The 16,134-nt window shown below is 50.5% G+C and overlaps 7 protein-coding genes across 7 annotated transcripts; 3 read left to right on the top strand and 4 right to left on the bottom strand.

Moving 5' to 3' along the window:
* Nucleotides 1-77: 77 nt before the first annotated feature.
* On the top strand, nt 78-1,931 carry VMA16 (H(+)-transporting V0 sector ATPase subunit c''). Its single transcript, XM_024909563.2, has 4 exons — nt 78-285; nt 359-485; nt 600-908; nt 997-1,931. The coding sequence occupies exons 1-4, from the start codon at nt 228-230 to the stop codon at nt 1,109-1,111; spliced, it is 609 nt and encodes a 202-aa protein (XP_024762487.1). The 5' UTR covers nt 78-227; the 3' UTR covers nt 1,112-1,931.
* Nucleotides 1,500-3,689, bottom strand: TrAFT101_001392 (uncharacterized protein; the record flags this gene model as incomplete). The annotated part of the gene is made up of 3 exons (XM_024909562.1): nt 1,500-3,190; nt 3,260-3,338; nt 3,423-3,689. The coding sequence occupies 3 exons, from the start codon at nt 3,687-3,689 to the stop codon at nt 1,500-1,502; spliced, it is 2,037 nt and encodes a 678-aa protein (XP_024762486.1).
* Nucleotides 3,690-4,298: 609 nt separating this feature from the next.
* TrAFT101_001391 (uncharacterized protein) lies at nt 4,299-4,748 on the bottom strand (the record flags this gene model as incomplete). Its single annotated transcript, XM_066126315.1, has 1 exon — nt 4,299-4,748. The coding sequence occupies one exon, from the start codon at nt 4,746-4,748 to the stop codon at nt 4,299-4,301; it is 450 nt and encodes a 149-aa protein (XP_065982416.1).
* Nucleotides 4,749-5,148: 400 nt separating this feature from the next.
* On the bottom strand, nt 5,149-6,364 carry TrAFT101_001390 (uncharacterized protein; the record flags this gene model as incomplete). Its single annotated transcript, XM_024909561.2, has 3 exons — nt 5,149-5,835; nt 5,894-6,219; nt 6,301-6,364. The coding sequence occupies 3 exons, from the start codon at nt 6,362-6,364 to the stop codon at nt 5,149-5,151; spliced, it is 1,077 nt and encodes a 358-aa protein (XP_024762484.1).
* Nucleotides 6,365-7,030: 666 nt separating this feature from the next.
* Nucleotides 7,031-11,837, top strand: NTE1 (phosphatidylcholine and lysophosphatidylcholine phospholipase; the record flags this gene model as incomplete). Its single annotated transcript, XM_024906234.2, has 3 exons — nt 7,031-7,320; nt 7,377-10,279; nt 10,474-11,837. The coding sequence occupies 3 exons, from the start codon at nt 7,031-7,033 to the stop codon at nt 11,835-11,837; spliced, it is 4,557 nt and encodes a 1,518-aa protein (XP_024762483.2).
* A 719-nt stretch (nt 11,838-12,556) lies between these two features.
* On the top strand, nt 12,557-13,072 carry TrAFT101_001388 (uncharacterized protein; the record flags this gene model as incomplete). Its single annotated transcript, XM_024909560.1, has 1 exon — nt 12,557-13,072. The coding sequence occupies one exon, from the start codon at nt 12,557-12,559 to the stop codon at nt 13,070-13,072; it is 516 nt and encodes a 171-aa protein (XP_024762482.1).
* A 305-nt stretch (nt 13,073-13,377) lies between these two features.
* Nucleotides 13,378-15,375, bottom strand: TrAFT101_001387 (uncharacterized protein; the record flags this gene model as incomplete). The annotated part of the gene is made up of 2 exons (XM_024899555.2): nt 13,378-14,819; nt 15,105-15,375. The coding sequence occupies 2 exons, from the start codon at nt 15,373-15,375 to the stop codon at nt 13,378-13,380; spliced, it is 1,713 nt and encodes a 570-aa protein (XP_024762481.2).
* Nucleotides 15,376-16,134: the final 759 nt, after the last annotated feature.

Genomic DNA, 16,134 nt, shown 5'->3' with positions numbered 1-16,134 from the left:
GACCTCAGCGCAGCCTGCTGTGGGGCGCTGAAGCACGGCTCTGGGGAGCTGCGGGAGTGTGGATGACTCAGCGCGTTTGTCATGTGACATCGGCCTGTGTCGCGCCTCTGTGCTCCGAAGAGCTTCGGCCAAGCTTGCATCTAAACCCCATTGCCATTGCTGCGGCAGCAACCCGTTTTCGCCATCTACTCGACAATAGCAGCAGCGGCAGCAGCATCACGGAAATCATGAGTTATACGTATGGAGTAGGCGGCGTCTGGTCGTTTCTGATCGTGGTGGGACTTTGTACGTGCTGAAATCCGGATATGCAATCGCTTGCGATTGGACTGCCAAGGCTGACACCAGGGAACCATCACAGACATGCTCTTTACCGGCAGCGGCGAGTCCTTCAACGTCGGAGCCTTTCTCGAATCGATATCGCCATATGCATGGGCTAGTTTGGGCATTTCCCTGTGCATCGGTCTCTCTGTCGTTGGTGCAGCATGGTGAGTGCATCGATTTCGAAAGATTGCGGTGGTTTAAAACAGCATTACGCAGCTATGCCGCAGGGGATAACATTACATGGAAGCACAATCAACTAACATCGCATTTTCACACAGGGGCATCTTCATTACCGGATCCTCCATCCTCGGCGCCGGCGTCAAGGCTCCTCGAATCCGAACAAAGAACTTGATCTCCATCATCTTCTGTGAGGTCGTCGCCATCTACGGCGTCATCATGGCCATTGTCTTCTCCTCCAAAGTCGAGTCTGTCCACGGTGCCGAACTCTACTCTCCCGACTCCTACTTTACTGGCTTTGCCTTGTTCTGGGCTGGCTTGACCGTTGGCGCGTGCAATCTTGTCTGCGGTGTTGCGGTCGGCATCAACGGCAGTGGAGCTGCGCTTGCTGATGCGGCGGATGCCTCATTGTATGCCACCCCCTGCCCCTTGTCCATTTACATTTCGACTCTTCTGACGACACTACACTTGAAACGCACATACTAACTGCTTTTATAGGTTCGTCAAGATTCTGGTTATTGAAATTTTCAGCTCTGTCTTGGGACTTTTTGGTTTGATCGTCGGCCTTCTGGTGTCAGAAAAGGCTCCTGCCTTTGGCGTCAAGCCCACTTAAGTATACAAGAGAGAGAAATAACCAAATAATCTTCAATACTATAGCACAGCCTATCTCTCTCTGTGCGACTCCCTCTATTCCCCCATGATCAAATCAAAAGAGCAGGAATTTGATATACATGCATTGCGCCGATAATTTTTGGTTGGGCGTTTGGAAGACTGGGCTGTAGACGATGTGCATATTTTTTTTTTTTTTTGTTATTTGAAGCTGTATGACTAGCACCCCGTGTACACTAAAGACAGCTGCGGATGCTCGAATCTAGGCATCATTTTTAAGAGCTATGAATGTTCAAAGATAAAAAGAGCTTAATTATTCCCCCCCTGTCGTCCTTTTCCTTCTCTTCCAACATTGATTCACGTACCATGTACAGCTGACTCTTGAGCTATGCTCATCCACCACGCACTGAGTTCATCAACAGAGCATTAACCTTTGAGCCCTTCTCCAGCTTCCCACCTCCGCCAGGCAAGCAGAGCAGCGCATTGGCCGATCTTAAGCTGCCTACTTTGGAACTACGCTGTCCTCCAGTGCTGCTCGCTGTCAGAAGGCCGTCTTGACCAATGGTCACGACGACGCGATGGAATTCTGGCCGGGCATCTACATGAAATTCGTGTGCCAGCGTTACCGGGACTTTAGGGAGGCCAACGGGCGAGACGCCAGACTGTTTATGTAGAGACGGGAGGACGAAGAGGTGGAATGTCACGAGTGCGGAGGCAGGGTTGCCGGGGAGAGAGAAGACGGCCTTGGAGATGCGCTGCCCTGCGTTGTCCTTCACGGGAATGGTGGCAAAAGTAGTTGGCTTGCCAGGCTTCATAGCCACCCGCCCAAAGTGAATCGTTCCGCCTAGAGAGCGCTCAAGCGTAGGTTTCAGGAGGTCAAGTTCTCCCATAGAGACACCTCCTGTTGTGATGAGCACATCAGCTTCCCTGAGGCCAGCCCTCAGAGTTTCTTCCAAGGTGCCGGGTTTATCGCTAGCGATTCCGAGGTCAATGACTGGGAAACCCCATTCCTTGGCGGCAGAGATGAGCGTGATGCGATTAGTATCACGAACCTCGCCTAGTTTCAAGCCTCCTGGCCGATGGTAGTCAACAATCTCGTCGCCGGTGGAGAGGACTCCGACGACGGGCCGCTTATATACCTGGGCTTCTGCCACGCCGACGGCAGCGAGAAGGCCAATTTCTCCGCCCACCGCGGATATCTGTTCTCCCTTTTTGAGAATCACGCTGCCTTGCGCAATGTCACTCCCAATCTCACGGACATTGGCGCCATCTGTAACTCCTTCAGCTTGGATCTCGACTTCTTTTTCTTCTTTGCCATCCTCTGTCATGGTCTTCAGGGTGGTGTCTTCTACCATGATGACGGCGTTGGCCCCCGGCGGCAGCGGAGCTCCCGTCGTTATCCTAGCAATATCGCCCGCCTTCAATGGAGGTATCTCTCCCGGAGCGGCGTGAGATACACCGGTGACGGGAAAAGCGCCCTTTACGATGCCATCTTTGGGAACGACGACGGCATACCCATCCACAATACTAGCTCGGAAAGCCGGGACGTTCTCTTTGGCCTTGATGTCGTCGGCCAGCACCATTCCAACGATATTCTCATCGACCTTGACCAATTCGGTTTGTGGATCCGGTGAGTGTTCCAATACTAAAGCAAGAGCATCGTCTACGGATAGCATGGGATAAGGAGATTCGCGGTATCGGCGCGTAGGACCCTGGCTGAAATCATTGGACAAGTGAGATGAGTTGGTTGAGCCTGGAGTAGTGAATCTCTGAAGGCTTCCATGGCCGTGGGAGTGTCCATGGCCGTGGCTGTGACCGTGACCGTGGGAGTGTCCATGATGGTGTTGGTGTGTTGAAGCTGAGGCCTGAGCTGGGGAGCGATCAATCCCAGCGTCGGCCTCAAGCTTTTTGACGCCGCCGGCATGCAGAGCTCTTGAGTTTGCGCCTCCTGCTTGGAGACAGGCATGTGGGAGAGTCTTAATAATGGCTTGAAGGTTCTCTTTTGCGCCTTTTGGTGAGCCTGGCAAGGTGACAATGAGAGTCTTATTCCTTACTCCTGCGGTGGGGCGAGACATCATGGCAACTTTGATGATTCGTTAGCTATATAATTGGTATAGAATATTAAAACACTCATTTAATGTCATGGACTTACATGGCGTAACTGATAGGGATGCGGAAAGCATGGCGTGGATCAGGCCCGGAGCGGTTTTATGTATCATTGGAGCGACAGCCTATTCGGAGGGGCAAGGAAACCACGATTCTTATTAGCATCGATATATATCTCATGGTGGAAGGGATGTTTTATATGCACTCACCTCTGGCGTCACATCTGCTACTGAGAATCCGGTGCCGCCGGTTGTTATTATGAGATTGACTGCGTTGGGGCCGTCTGCCCAGAGCATGATGTTCCTCTGTATGTCAAAGACATTGTCTGATACAATGCGCTCATCGACGACGTCCCACCGGCCGCCTCCATCTTGCATCAGCACCTCTCGCAGGACGGTTGCTGAAGCATCGGCTGATGGATCCTTTGCGGCTGTGGTTGAGACGATGAGGATTGCGGCGTTGAATGGGCCGTCCATGGTGTCGGACGAAGCTGGAGATGTAATGGAGATGATAGTTGATCAAAGACGCTGTGAGCGAGTCTTGGATGTAGTATCCGATCGGAACTGGCGAACTCCAAAGATAATTGCCCCCAATCGCTCACTCTAAGCTTTGTCAATTGACACGATGAGGTGAGGCTGAAAGCTGTTGTGATCTACTCGGTATCCTTCAGCTTGGTAGGTTTACGTTGGGCAGCGTAGAATCGTGTTGGGAGCAGCAGCAGCCCGGATCTAGAACAAAGTCTGTTGGAAGCTGTTTGGTTTTGCAGCTAATACAAAGTTATAGTAGCGTCCGGATGAACGAATACGGAATGGTACATCTAGGTAGTTGTAGGCAAAGTTGAAGCTTGTGCAGTATAAACGCCTGTGAGGTCATGCCGCGCAGAAACAGGCATGTAGCAATGCGGAGGTTTTTACGGGTGTAGCACCTAGCCAGCCCCCCCAAAGCCCCCCCAAAGCCCCCCAAAAACCCGCTGCAGCAGCGCGGCTTTAGTGCTCTGATAAGCTTCATCGCGGCACTGGCCAGCAAGCTGCATGCGCCAAGATCCCCACTCATCAATACCCCGAGACCCGAATTGGCGCCATGGACTATTTTTCGGCGTCAATCTCTGTGGAATCTGCAACCTTGAGAGAATCTCTCGACGCCAGCCGCTGATCCTCGCCCCTGTCGACTGGGCCCGGCATTCGCTCGCAACCCGAATCTTTTCCCATTAATCGAGTGGCATCTCGTCTGATCTGACCAGACGGTCCTTTGTCTGGCCACCCTACCGTGCAATGGTGCGCATCAAGGAACGCTACCTCCTCGTCAACATCGTCTATCCGCCCGATGCGACCAAGATATCCAAGGCTCGTGTGCCGGGCTTGGTTGCCCATCACCAGCCGACCGTTGAGAAGCTGACCCCCCAGGCTCTGGTCAGGGCCATCAGGGCAGAGGTGTCGTTGCTGTACGGCGACTATGGCGCGGGCGCTCTCGAGGGCAATCTTTCGGGTGAGTTTTGGTTTGGAGTCAGCAGCTGGCTGACATCTCCAGGCGCGCATGTGATAGGTAGTTAGGGATGCAACGCTGACCCATGCCCCCAATAGTCAAATATCTGTCTCTAGCGACTTCGACCTTCATTCTGAGATGCAATAGGGCACATTATCAACTCCTATGGTCGGCATTGACGTTTATGGATCGTGTCCCCGTGAAGGATGGACGGCCCTGCATTTTCCGCGTCGTTCGTGTTAGTGGCACCATTCGCAAAATCGAAGAGGTCGCAGTGGAGCGAGCGAGAAAGCTTATCCTGGCAGCCAAGGCAGAGGCCAGCGCTCACCCACAATCTTCACTCTCTACAAATATACTAGGCACGAAAGAGGATGCTATGCTAGATGTCATGGACAATGCCATGAGCGACGAGGATATGGAGGATGGAAGCTGATGGATGGCGAAGAATTATGATTATTTCTTTCTAAATACCCGGACTCCGCTGTCCTGTGGTATGGTCATATCGCCAAAGTCTGGGTCTATCTCTCCCTCAGATGCAGCCGGAGGGGGAGCAGCTGGTTGGGGCTCATCAACCTCCATGCCGTGCTCCTCCTGTACCCTCCTTTGCTCCTCCTCCTCAGCTTCTCGCTCAAGACGATCATACTCGTCTTTGTGGTCGATCCATCGCTCCTGGATATCCTGAACGTCCATCATGGAAGTTTCATTTCTCATGGCGACGGACCAGACCGTGTCGTTGGCACCTTCTGCGCCTCCAAATACGTATCCTCCTGCGCGATCAATTACGCGGAGCAGATACATCATGCTCTTTTTATTCTCCACTGCCAGCACCTCGTATCTCACGAGGCCATAGCTCTCAATCATGTTTGCTATTGCTTCGTGCAGTCGACCAAACTTTTCGTTTCGCATTCCTGGAGACTCTGCTTCGAGGTATGGAGTTAAATGCGTCAAGTCGTCGACATCGGTATAATATTCTAGATTAAAAGGAAGTTCGTCATATGATGCTATCTTGTCAATTTTGGAAAGCACGTTGACATGCGGCATGTCCATCTGAATCATGGCTCTGAGCGAAAGGAGAACGTTGGAAACGTATAGGGAGGGCTGAGTGAGGCAGAAGCAATCGGAGAGATGTACACAGACAAACTATGCAGCAATAGTTAGCAAACCCCGAGCTCTGTTACCCTTGACAAGGCAAACTGACTCTGAACCCAATCTTGCTAAGCTTATAGAAGATGTTTCTTAACGAGTTGTGGTGTGTGTAGAGCTCAACTTGACCGGGGCAGTCGAATAGGATGTAGTCTTCTCCAAGCTCTTTCAGTCCTTCTTCTAGCCATTCGTAGTTATTCTCAAGCTCCTCAAGAGCATATAAGATGCCGCCGTTGGGTCCCAAGCGATCTTCGCGCATGATATCCTCTAGCTTAACTAAGTCGCGAATGTCGAGAGCACAAGGATAGTTCGTATGGTCGTTGGCAGGGTCGAGGTTCACGACGGAGCACGCACGCCCAATGGCGCCCATGAACTGGTGCACTGGGAAAGGTCAAAAACTTCATGTCAGCGCTCTCCATAGTCTTCACTTTGAAAACTGAATTGCGAGTCTTTCGAACGTACTGCCATCGCAATAAGTGCTCTTTCCCGCGCCGGGACTCCCGAGTACAAGCTGCGCAAAGGGCATCTGGGAAAGATTTTCTTTTCGCTGGATCAATGTGGCATGATCAGTCTGGAGGCAGCGGCCCTCTGTGTCAAGGGGGAGAGAGCTCCGGTTGGTAGAGAGGAGAAGAAATGCCGGTGCTTCTCTAGCTCTGCTGCTCTCTGCAGACCATTTCGATGTATTTCTACAGGCAGATGCGATTCTAGAAGCTTATTGCTAATGAACTCGGCTCGAGTCATGTGATCGTCAATGTTGACGAGCAGAAAGCAGCACTCAAAGAAACAAAACCTGAGGAAGAATCTCCATAATAAGCCATATCATATATATCCGTCTATATATTCCATCTTTACATATTTATCTATATAATTTATTTTTTACTTCAGCTTCCATTATTTATCTTTCGATATTTGTCCAATACTCGCTATACCTTAGTAGTCTATGACGAAAAAAAGGTGGGATGGTGGGGTGTTCACGCCGGCAGAATATCGGTTCAAAAGCTAAGCTCAGAGGTCAAAACCACATGCTTGAAATTTATCACAAGCTCCTTCTTTTTTTTTCTCTCTTTTTTTCTCGTCTCTTTTATCTCGGCTTTTCCCTCAAGCTTTGCCGCCTCGGCAACCTCGCTCCCAGCAGCTGCCTCTTATCGCTCTGCATGATGCTGGGCGATAATGTGCAGCATCATCTCCAACCATGGCATCTGACTTGTCAAATGCTGCTCGGTTGGCTGGGAGCCTCTCCCAGAGCGTCTCTCACGCCATGGAGTCATCTTCAGGCTCGCTCGCCATGAGCCCTGCGACTATTGAAGCTGCTCAAACCTCTTCCAGCTGGCTCGGGCTCATCGGGTGGCTTCTTTTGAGCATGATCAACTTCACCTCTACCGTCCTGTACTGGATTATTCGGACGGTAACCATTACTTTTCCAAGTGTCCTGTACACTCTCTTCTCTGAGAGTTGGACAGTGACCATGAATGCTACTACGCTGTATGCTGCCAATCCCTTGGTTTTGCAGAGCCACCCAAGACTCACAGCTTCACTAGCATGTTCATCGTTGCCGCTTTCGTGTCGGCGGCTAGCTGGGTCGTCAGGTATCGCATCTTGAATATGTACTCAAGGTTGCCTCCCGAACCTCAGCGTAAAGAGCCTGAAATCGACTTGTTCCCCGATACCCACGAGGGCGGCATCAAGTCTGGTTTAGCCAACTACCTAGACGAGTTTCTGAGCGCAATCAAGATCTTTGGTTATCTCGAACGATCCGTGTTTCACGAATTGACTCGAAGCATGCAGACTAGAAAGCTTATTGCCGGAGAAACAATGAATCTGGAAGAGGAAAAAGGCTTCTGCATCGTCGTTGATGGTCAAGTTGAGATTTTTGTAAAATCGGGGAGAAACCCTCGAGCACCTGCCAGGAGCGGGTCTCAAGACGACCTCTTCAACTCCTCCGACGATGAAGATACTTTGCCGGGCCAGCAGAAGTATCAGCTCTTGACTGAAGTACGCAATGGAGCGCCGATGTCGTCTCTTTTTTCCATCATGTCTTTGTTCACAGAGGATGTGAGATTGAAAACACATGACGAAGAGTCTCCTCTCGGAGCGAGTGGTAGTCGGCATCACAGTAGAACAAATCCTCTGAAAGAGTCTACTCGAAAGCCCTCTCATGCCCCAACATCGATGCCTAGTACCCCTCATCTCGATCCCAACGTGGACCGTCCAGGAGTCAGATATGAGGATGGCGGTCTATTATCAAATGGAGAAAGCGCCTCAAAGATCCCACCCATATCGCTAGAGCCTCCCGTTACTTTTCAGCCCAGCGAAGAACGGCCAGGGCCTCCAAAGAGGCTAATGTCAAGCTCGGCACACCCCGACATCATAGCTAGAGCCACGGTTGACACGACGATTGCAATCATTCCTGCGAGTGCCTTCAGGAGGTTGATCAAGATATACCCCAAAGCAACGGCGCATATCGTTCACGTGATCCTCTCCCGGTTTCAAAGGGTAACACTTGCACAGGCGTTCAACTATCTTGGCCTGACTGCTGAAGTGTTGCAAACGGAGAAAGACATGGTCAAATTTACCACCTGCCAGCTCCCCAATATACTTCGTGGAGATGCTCTCAATAGATTGAAAGAGAAATTCAGTGTTGAGCGAGAGCGTATTGGTGAAGACCAAGGGACAAAAGGGATTGCTTTGCACAATTCTGCAGCTACCAGGCGTCGAAGGTCGAGTGCAGCTATAAGAAAAGAGATAGTTATGCAAGCTATTGCCAAGAACCGCTCTGCGTCGTCTACTTTCAACATTGCTGCTCCAGCGCGCGATCCACGATCAGCCCGTGGCCTTAACCCTGGAGATCTACTGGCAGGCGCACAGCTCACTCGGGCGCTGAACAGAACCCCAAACGCAGGAAATCCTCTACGGTCGCCGACGAATATCGGTGCAGAGGAGAGCGCTATCTTTAGTCCATTGACTCAAAAGACGTTTAATCCTTTTGATTCTGAACGACATGCTCGCATCTCAGTGGATCGTGACTCGGTTGATGAAGACAATCTCTTCAGAGCATCGATTCTTGAATGTGTCTTTAAATCCCTTGGCTTGGATGCTGGTGGAACTTCTTCTCGTGATGTCGACTCTATGGAAGGATCTCCGAGATTGACTTCCATAGATCAACGACGTGCCAAGACCATGTACACGAACAACGCATTTGGCTTCATCGGACCATATGACGGATCGATGGATGGAGAAACTGAGTCCCTGACCTCGAATGGATTGGCCAGCCATATTCCACCAAATGCGCATGCATTGGCTCATGAGATGATGGACGAAGTTGAAATTGTCTTTTTCCCTAAAGGGTCTGTGCTTGTTGAGCAAGGAGAGCGGAGCCCTGGCCTATACTACGTCGTTGACGGGTTTCTAGACATTGGGACCACCATAACTGAGGGTCCTCAAAACATTTTTCAGAAATCGGGTTCGGCTTCTTTCAGCTCAGACTCGCTTCATTCAGATCACTTGTTTGATAGCTCTTCTCCCAAAAGGTCAAATGATGGCACGCCGCTCGCTTCATCTCGGGGCCAGACTCGCCGCCGCAGCGTTGCGCTTGTCAAACCTGGAGGCATAGCCGGCTACATTGGGAGCGTCTCTTCTTACAGGTCGTTCATTGATGTAGTAGCCAAGACAGATGTATATGTTGGATTCCTTCCTCGAGCTTCTCTGGAAAGGATAGTGGACAAATATCCCATCATCCTCCTAACTATGGCCAAGAGGCTTACCCACATCTTGCCTCGTCTAATTCTGCACATTGACTTCGCTCTCGAATGGGTTCAAGTCAATGCTGGTCAAGTGATATTTCATGACAGCGATGAGAGCGATGCTATATACATTGTGCTCAATGGCCGTCTTCGCTTGGTGGAAGATAGACAGGATGGCGGAGTGTCAGCGCGAGCTGAATTTGGACAGGGCGAGAGTATCGGTGAGCTTGAAGTTCTTACCGAGACTGCGCGCTCTGGAACTTTGCATGCCATTCGGGACACCGAGCTGGTAAAGTTTCCTCGCACACTCTTCAACAGTCTCGCCCAAGAGCATCCCAACATTACCATCAAGATATCCAAAATCATTGCCTCCAGGATGAGAGCAGCAGTGGACGATTCTACCAAATACATTGGTAAGGAAGCAGGCTCGGGTGCTGTGAACAACCAACGAAAGTCCACGTTAAATCTTCGGACTGTGGCAATCCTGCCAGTTACCTCAGGCGTCCCTGTGGTTGAATTCGGGCACCGCCTTATGAACGCGCTTGCCCAGGTCGGGCCCCAGAATGGCGCCACCTCGTTGAATCAGTCTGCTATCTTGAACCATCTAGGCAAGCATGCATTCAATAAGATGGGTAAACTCAAGTTGTCACAATATCTTGCCGACTTGGAAGAGAAGTATGGGTTGGTGGTGTATGTGGCAGGTAAGCTTTTATTCTTATTTTTCTGCTTTGATTCGAAATCCTCATGCTCTCTGATGACAAACTTTTTACACCGAAGACATCGTCGTTGATGGCTATGTTAACTCTAATTTTTTCCTGATCGCATAACTTAATCACTCATTTACTGTTAAACCATGTTGTAATGAAATACAAGCTAACATAAATGACTGTCAAAGATACTAGCGTCAACTCGCCATGGACGCAAACTTGCATTACCCAAGCCGACAGTATTCTATTAGTTGGCCTAGCAGAAGGCTCTCCTGCTATTGGAGAGTACGAACGCTTTATGTTAGGCATGAAGTCAACTGCGCGGAAGACTTTAGTTCTGCTCCACACTGAACGATTTTCACGCCCTGGACTTACGCGGTCCTGGCTGCGGAATCGTATGTGGATCAATGGTGGTCATTACCATATCCAGATGGCTTTCAGAACAGACACGATGCCTGTTCATCCTCCGTCAAAGAAACTTGGACAAGCTCTCAAAGAAAGGGTTCAGGTTTTGCAAGCTGAGATCCAAAAGTATACGTCAAGAAATGTGCATCACACTCCGTATTACTCGCCTGACACCCCACTCAAGGGAGACTTTCACCGCCTGGCCCGCCGACTTTGCGGGAAATCCATTGGGCTCGTTCTGGGCGGTGGTGGTGCACGAGGTATTAGTCAGATTGGAATTATCAGAGCGATGGAAGAAGCCGGTATTCCGATTGATATCGTCGGCGGCACATCCATCGGAGCCTTTGTCGGAGCATTGTATGCCCGCCATGCAGACGTTGTTCCCATGTTTGGGTTTGCAAAGAAATTTGCTGGTCGTATGGCCAGTCTTTGGCGCTTTGCTCTAGATCTGACATATCCGTCTGCTTCATATACAACTGGGCATGAGTTTAATCGAGGTATTTTCAAGACTTTTGGGAATACGCAGATCGAGGACTTTTGGCTAGAATACTACTGCAACACCACCAACATCAGTAAGAGTCGAGCAGAGTTTCATACAAGTGGATATGCATGGCGATACATTCGCGCTTCAATGTCGCTAGCCGGCTTGTTGCCTCCATTGTGCGACGAAGGCAGCATGCTGCTAGACGGGGGCTACGTGGACAATTTGACGGTATCACATATGAAAGATTTGGGGGTTGACATGATTTTTGCGATCGATGTGGGAGCGCTTGACGATGACACACCGCAGACGTATGGAGATTCCTTGTCAGGCATGTGGGCGTTTTTCAATCGGTGGAACCCCTTTTCAGCGCATCCCAATCCACCAACGCTTGCAGAGATTCAAGGCAGGCTTGCCTATGTCTCAAGTGTAGACGCTTTGGAGCGAGCGAAGACCATGCCAGGGTGCATCTACATGCGGCCGCCTATCGATGCGTATGGAACACTGGACTTTGGCAAGTTTGACGAGATTTACAAGATGGGCTATAACTTTGGTCGAGAATTTTTCCAACAGCTCAAAGACGAGAACAAGTTGCCTTTGATGGAAGAGACGGAGGCGAAGAAGGCTCTGCGGAGAACAACGGCGCCTCGACGAGCCAGCATCTAGACAGAAGACGCGGTTAGACAAGAAGCATGGCAATTTCTTTCTTTAGCAAACTAGACAGCATTAGAAAAAGAAATAGTGACGCGATAATGGCTAATGAATCTCACCAAGAGGCTTTGTTAATGAAGCGTGTTACAACGACGGCCCTAGGAATTCGTCTCTGCCACGTTTCATGTCTACTGTGCCCATATCGCTGGATCTTCGATGAGTGATGCAGAACAGGTGCTATGACGAAAGCGACGAAGCTTGGAGTGACCCTACTGGCTCGCTGCCTGGACTTCTTGTGGATGCCGATCGCGATATGCAGGGATTAGAGCGCTTGTTCTGCTGGTCCTCCCCAGTTGGCTGCAGCCAGTGGGAACTGAGCCGTGGAATGTCTGACATCATTTTCTGGATGCTGCTCGCCCAGGTTCAGGTTTTTCTTTGTCTTTTTCTGTAAGTCAGGGTAGCATCATATCTCCATGGAGTCTTGTTGATCTGCCTTGTGGCCCCTTATGACGCGCGGCGGGAAAAGATGAATCGAAGAGGGGGAGGCAAAACGACATTTACAGATCTTTGTCAGGCTTAATATATGCTCCGGGGAGCTTTTATAAGCTTGGCGCTCTTTTTCTTTTTACTTTTGCTCTGTGGACTGTATCAAGTCAAATGATGAAGACTACCTTTTTGTTATAACAATTTGTGACCATCTACAAAATCATTTTTTTCTATTGCATGCATGCATAATGCCTTCTTCAAAACGAGATTATCCTAGCAGCATGTATCCCGAGCACGGGTCTAGCTACAGCTCCAGCAGCTACAGCCATGGCAGCAGACGTGGCGATGGCGATGGCGCGCGAAGGAATGGCGACAGCCATCGCAGCTACAACCACGACTATCGACGTGGCCGAGATTATCGCCGAGGGGACAGGAGTGAGAGATATATTCGGGAAGACTCTCATTCTGCTAGGAGAGATTCCCGCCGCGACGACAATCGCCCCCATGACCGAGATTCTAAATATAATGACGTCGAAAGGAAGGGTCGGAGTAGCAGCCTGGGCATCCTCGAACGCGTCCTGCCACACGATTTTCGTCCTTCCAAGGCGGATCCCGAGGCTCGAATTCACAGACTACAGAAAGAAAAGGAGTGTCCGGGGTTTGACTGGACGCCGGGCTTGGTGTTGGGGTTGATTGGGGCGGCGGCGCTGTTCAACCATGAAAGGTCGCTGATTAGGAGACAGAGGAAGGAGTATTACGATTGAAAAGAACTATGTTATGGGTCTATGAGTAAACGAAACGAACGAACGAGTGCGAATTGTAATGACTTTATGATGATGCTATCCTATTTGCTGCGTGCTTGTTGTATGTATGATATACGCTATGAATATATATATATACCTGTCTAAGCAGAACAGACTGATCTATCTATCCACATCTCTCTTTTCATCTTGAAGGAATCATGACTAGCTAGGCATACAAGTGTATATATAAACTTCAAATGTCTAACCCAAGTTTTTTCTTTCTTTTTCCTCATGTACCCGTAGAATCCAGTATTTCTTCTTTCCATCTATTCCAGCTTCAGCTGTCCCTCGGTCGTCTCAACTAGCAAATCAAACAACTTCTGAATAGTCTCCTCCTGCACCGTCGCCACACCAGTGCACACTCTAATCGCAAAGTGGTCCTTGACCACCGTGCTCGTCAGGTAAAACTGGCCACCGGCATTAATCGCATCATACAGCTTCGACGTGCGGCTGTTAATCTTGTCCTCGCTGTCCCCGCTGACCCTGAATGTGACGAGGCCGAAATGCGCCTTGGTGAAGATGGTGAACAGGTCAGGCCTGGTCACGAGCTTGGCCTCGAGAGACTCGCCCAGCGTGATGCCGCTCTGGATGTGGGCTTGCAGGCCGCGGATGCCGTAGGCGCGGAGGACGAACCACAGCTTGAGGGAGCGGAAGCGGCGGCCGAGAGGGATCTGCCAGTCGCGGTAGTCGGTGACGAGCTCGTTGTCGCTGTACTGGTTGCGCAGGTAATGGGGCTTGATGCTGAGGGCGTTGATGAGGTGGCCGCGCTGGCGGACCCAGACGGCAGAGCAGTCAAAGGTTGTGAGCATCCACTTGTGGGGATTCAGGTTGAAGGAGTGGAAGTTGGCGATGGGCTTTGCCAGGGGCTTGTTTTCATCAAGGATGAGCGCAGCTCCGGCGTAAGCTGCATCGACGTGGACCCAGATCTCGCCTGGCTTGCCGGCTCGTGGCGCCAGTGTGCGGGCAATGCCCTCGAAATCGTCAACAGCGCAAACATCTGTTGTTCCCAGGGTAGCAGTCAGATAGAATGGCTCAAGACCCTTGGCCTTCAGCTCTTCAAGCTTCTTAGCCAGAGCCTCACCCGTCATGGTGTAGCCCTCTTTTTCTGATATCGGCACTGTGGCAAATCGTACGCCCAGAACCTGTGCGGCCTTCTTGGTGCTCGAGTGCGTGCCCTCGCTTCCCAGAGCAACCAGCTTACTGCGAAGCCTCCACATCTCCTCCTCTTTCTCCTCGCCTTCGGGCAGATGAGCCGTTGCCTCGTTCAGATACTTGTCTCTCGCAGCAACCATAACGGTGAGAATGGCTTCGCTCGCACTTCCATGCAGAACGCCACCGCCGTGGGTTGAGCCACCGCTCAGGAAGCATTCGGGCAGTCCCAGTGCCTGAGCCAGCCAGTCCATCACAATCGTCTCTAGCTCGGTAACTGCAGGGGAGCAGATCCAGTTGAAGTGGGCACCATTGAAGGTGTTGGAGTACATTTCCGCAATGGCAGCAGGGTAACTACTTGAACAGGGGAAGAAAGCCATGAAACCAGGCGCCTGCCAGTGAGTGATGCCGGGCAGAATTTTTGACTGGATATCTGCCTTGATGGAGTCCCATGATTCGCCCTCGAGAGGTGCCGAGGCGGGGAGGAGCGGTCTCAGATAGCCCGGCTCAACATCAGCAACAACTCGGTGATCAGAGATGTTATCGTAGTAGTTGGCGACTGCAAATAGTTTTCAATCATCTTGTTAGCCTGGTGTCTCATGGAAAAATCCCATTCTCCCCATTATATCCATGAAATGTCAAGTAGAGCCATCGCTACTCATTTCTTATGCAAGAATGAGACACAACTCAGGACGTCTAGTTGACAAATCTGCAAACGCATTTAATATCAATTGCAGAAATGCGACTCTGTCGACGACACAGAGAAGGTAACCCCATTACAAAAAAAGACCAAACAAAGATCGAATATATGTGAAGTATTAACGCCGCAGAACAAGAAACTTACTATCATCAATTGCCGCCTTGGCCGCCTCTCTAAACTGCTGTGAATCCATTGGGTGTGCCATGTTTGTCTCTGCTCTCGTCTGCTGGGTAATCCCTCGCTGGCTTGCCTTGAACCGTCTCTGATGTGTTTGAAACTTACAACTGAGGCGATATCTGTCTGTTAAAATATATGCGCCGGACCCTTGGATTTTTGCCCCGCCACAGTTGGAGAAAAGTAATCCAACTCGGCGTCCTAAGCCCCTGTGGAGAAGCCCTTGCGAAATCCTAACCATTTTTGGCCTTGTTTGGTTCCAGAAACACAGCCAAAAGCCTTGGGGCAAATCGATAAAGAAGAATTAGAGGGTGGGAAAAAAGCCACCGGCACAAGTGCCTCTCAGCGCCAGTGCAATCAGAGAGCCTTCGATGAGAATTCCCCCCACATGGAGGATCTGGCCATTCTTCATCGGGGTAATAAAGCTCGGGCTCTGCAGCGGAATGAGTGGAACCGCCGTTGTCAGACTCGCATCCGTTTATCGTTTGCCTCAAAACTTCCGATTCCGTTATTCCCCCCCACTTTCTTTGTCAACCTCTGGAGGCTTTGGAGTTGCAGGAGAGATGGCGAAGTTGCTCTGGTCGCATGGACAGCAGGGGATCGATGTCAAATATGTCGTCCTTATCACGCCCTTTGATGACATGCCGCCTTTTGCATGACACGTGAAAGTGCTGGCCGCGTTGGCCGCAAGCCTAGCATGTCTTTGACAACTTGGTGTAGTTATGATGATGAATTGTGTCACTCATCTCAATATCCGCATCACCCATTTCGCAAAATAACAGCACGACACAGGGGAATTTAGTGCTTTAGAACATGGCACATGAGCGAAACCAAACAATTGGATAATCATTACTGCGCGCAGATGCCTTTGGCATACTGGGGGTATTGCAGTTCGTGTCCATGCGGCCCCCCGTGGTTATCACATCACAAGTATAACACGCTTTGCAAAGAAGAAGAGGATGAGAGATTCAATAACCAAAAAGTAAATTACGTTAATGAA

This window comes from Trichoderma asperellum, chromosome 1 (genome assembly GCF_020647865.1).
Source record: "Trichoderma asperellum chromosome 1, complete sequence".
NCBI lineage: Eukaryota > Fungi > Ascomycota > Sordariomycetes > Hypocreales > Hypocreaceae > Trichoderma > Trichoderma asperellum.
Note: the sequence above shows the minus strand (reverse complement) of the source record. Positions and strands in the feature narration are given on the sequence as shown.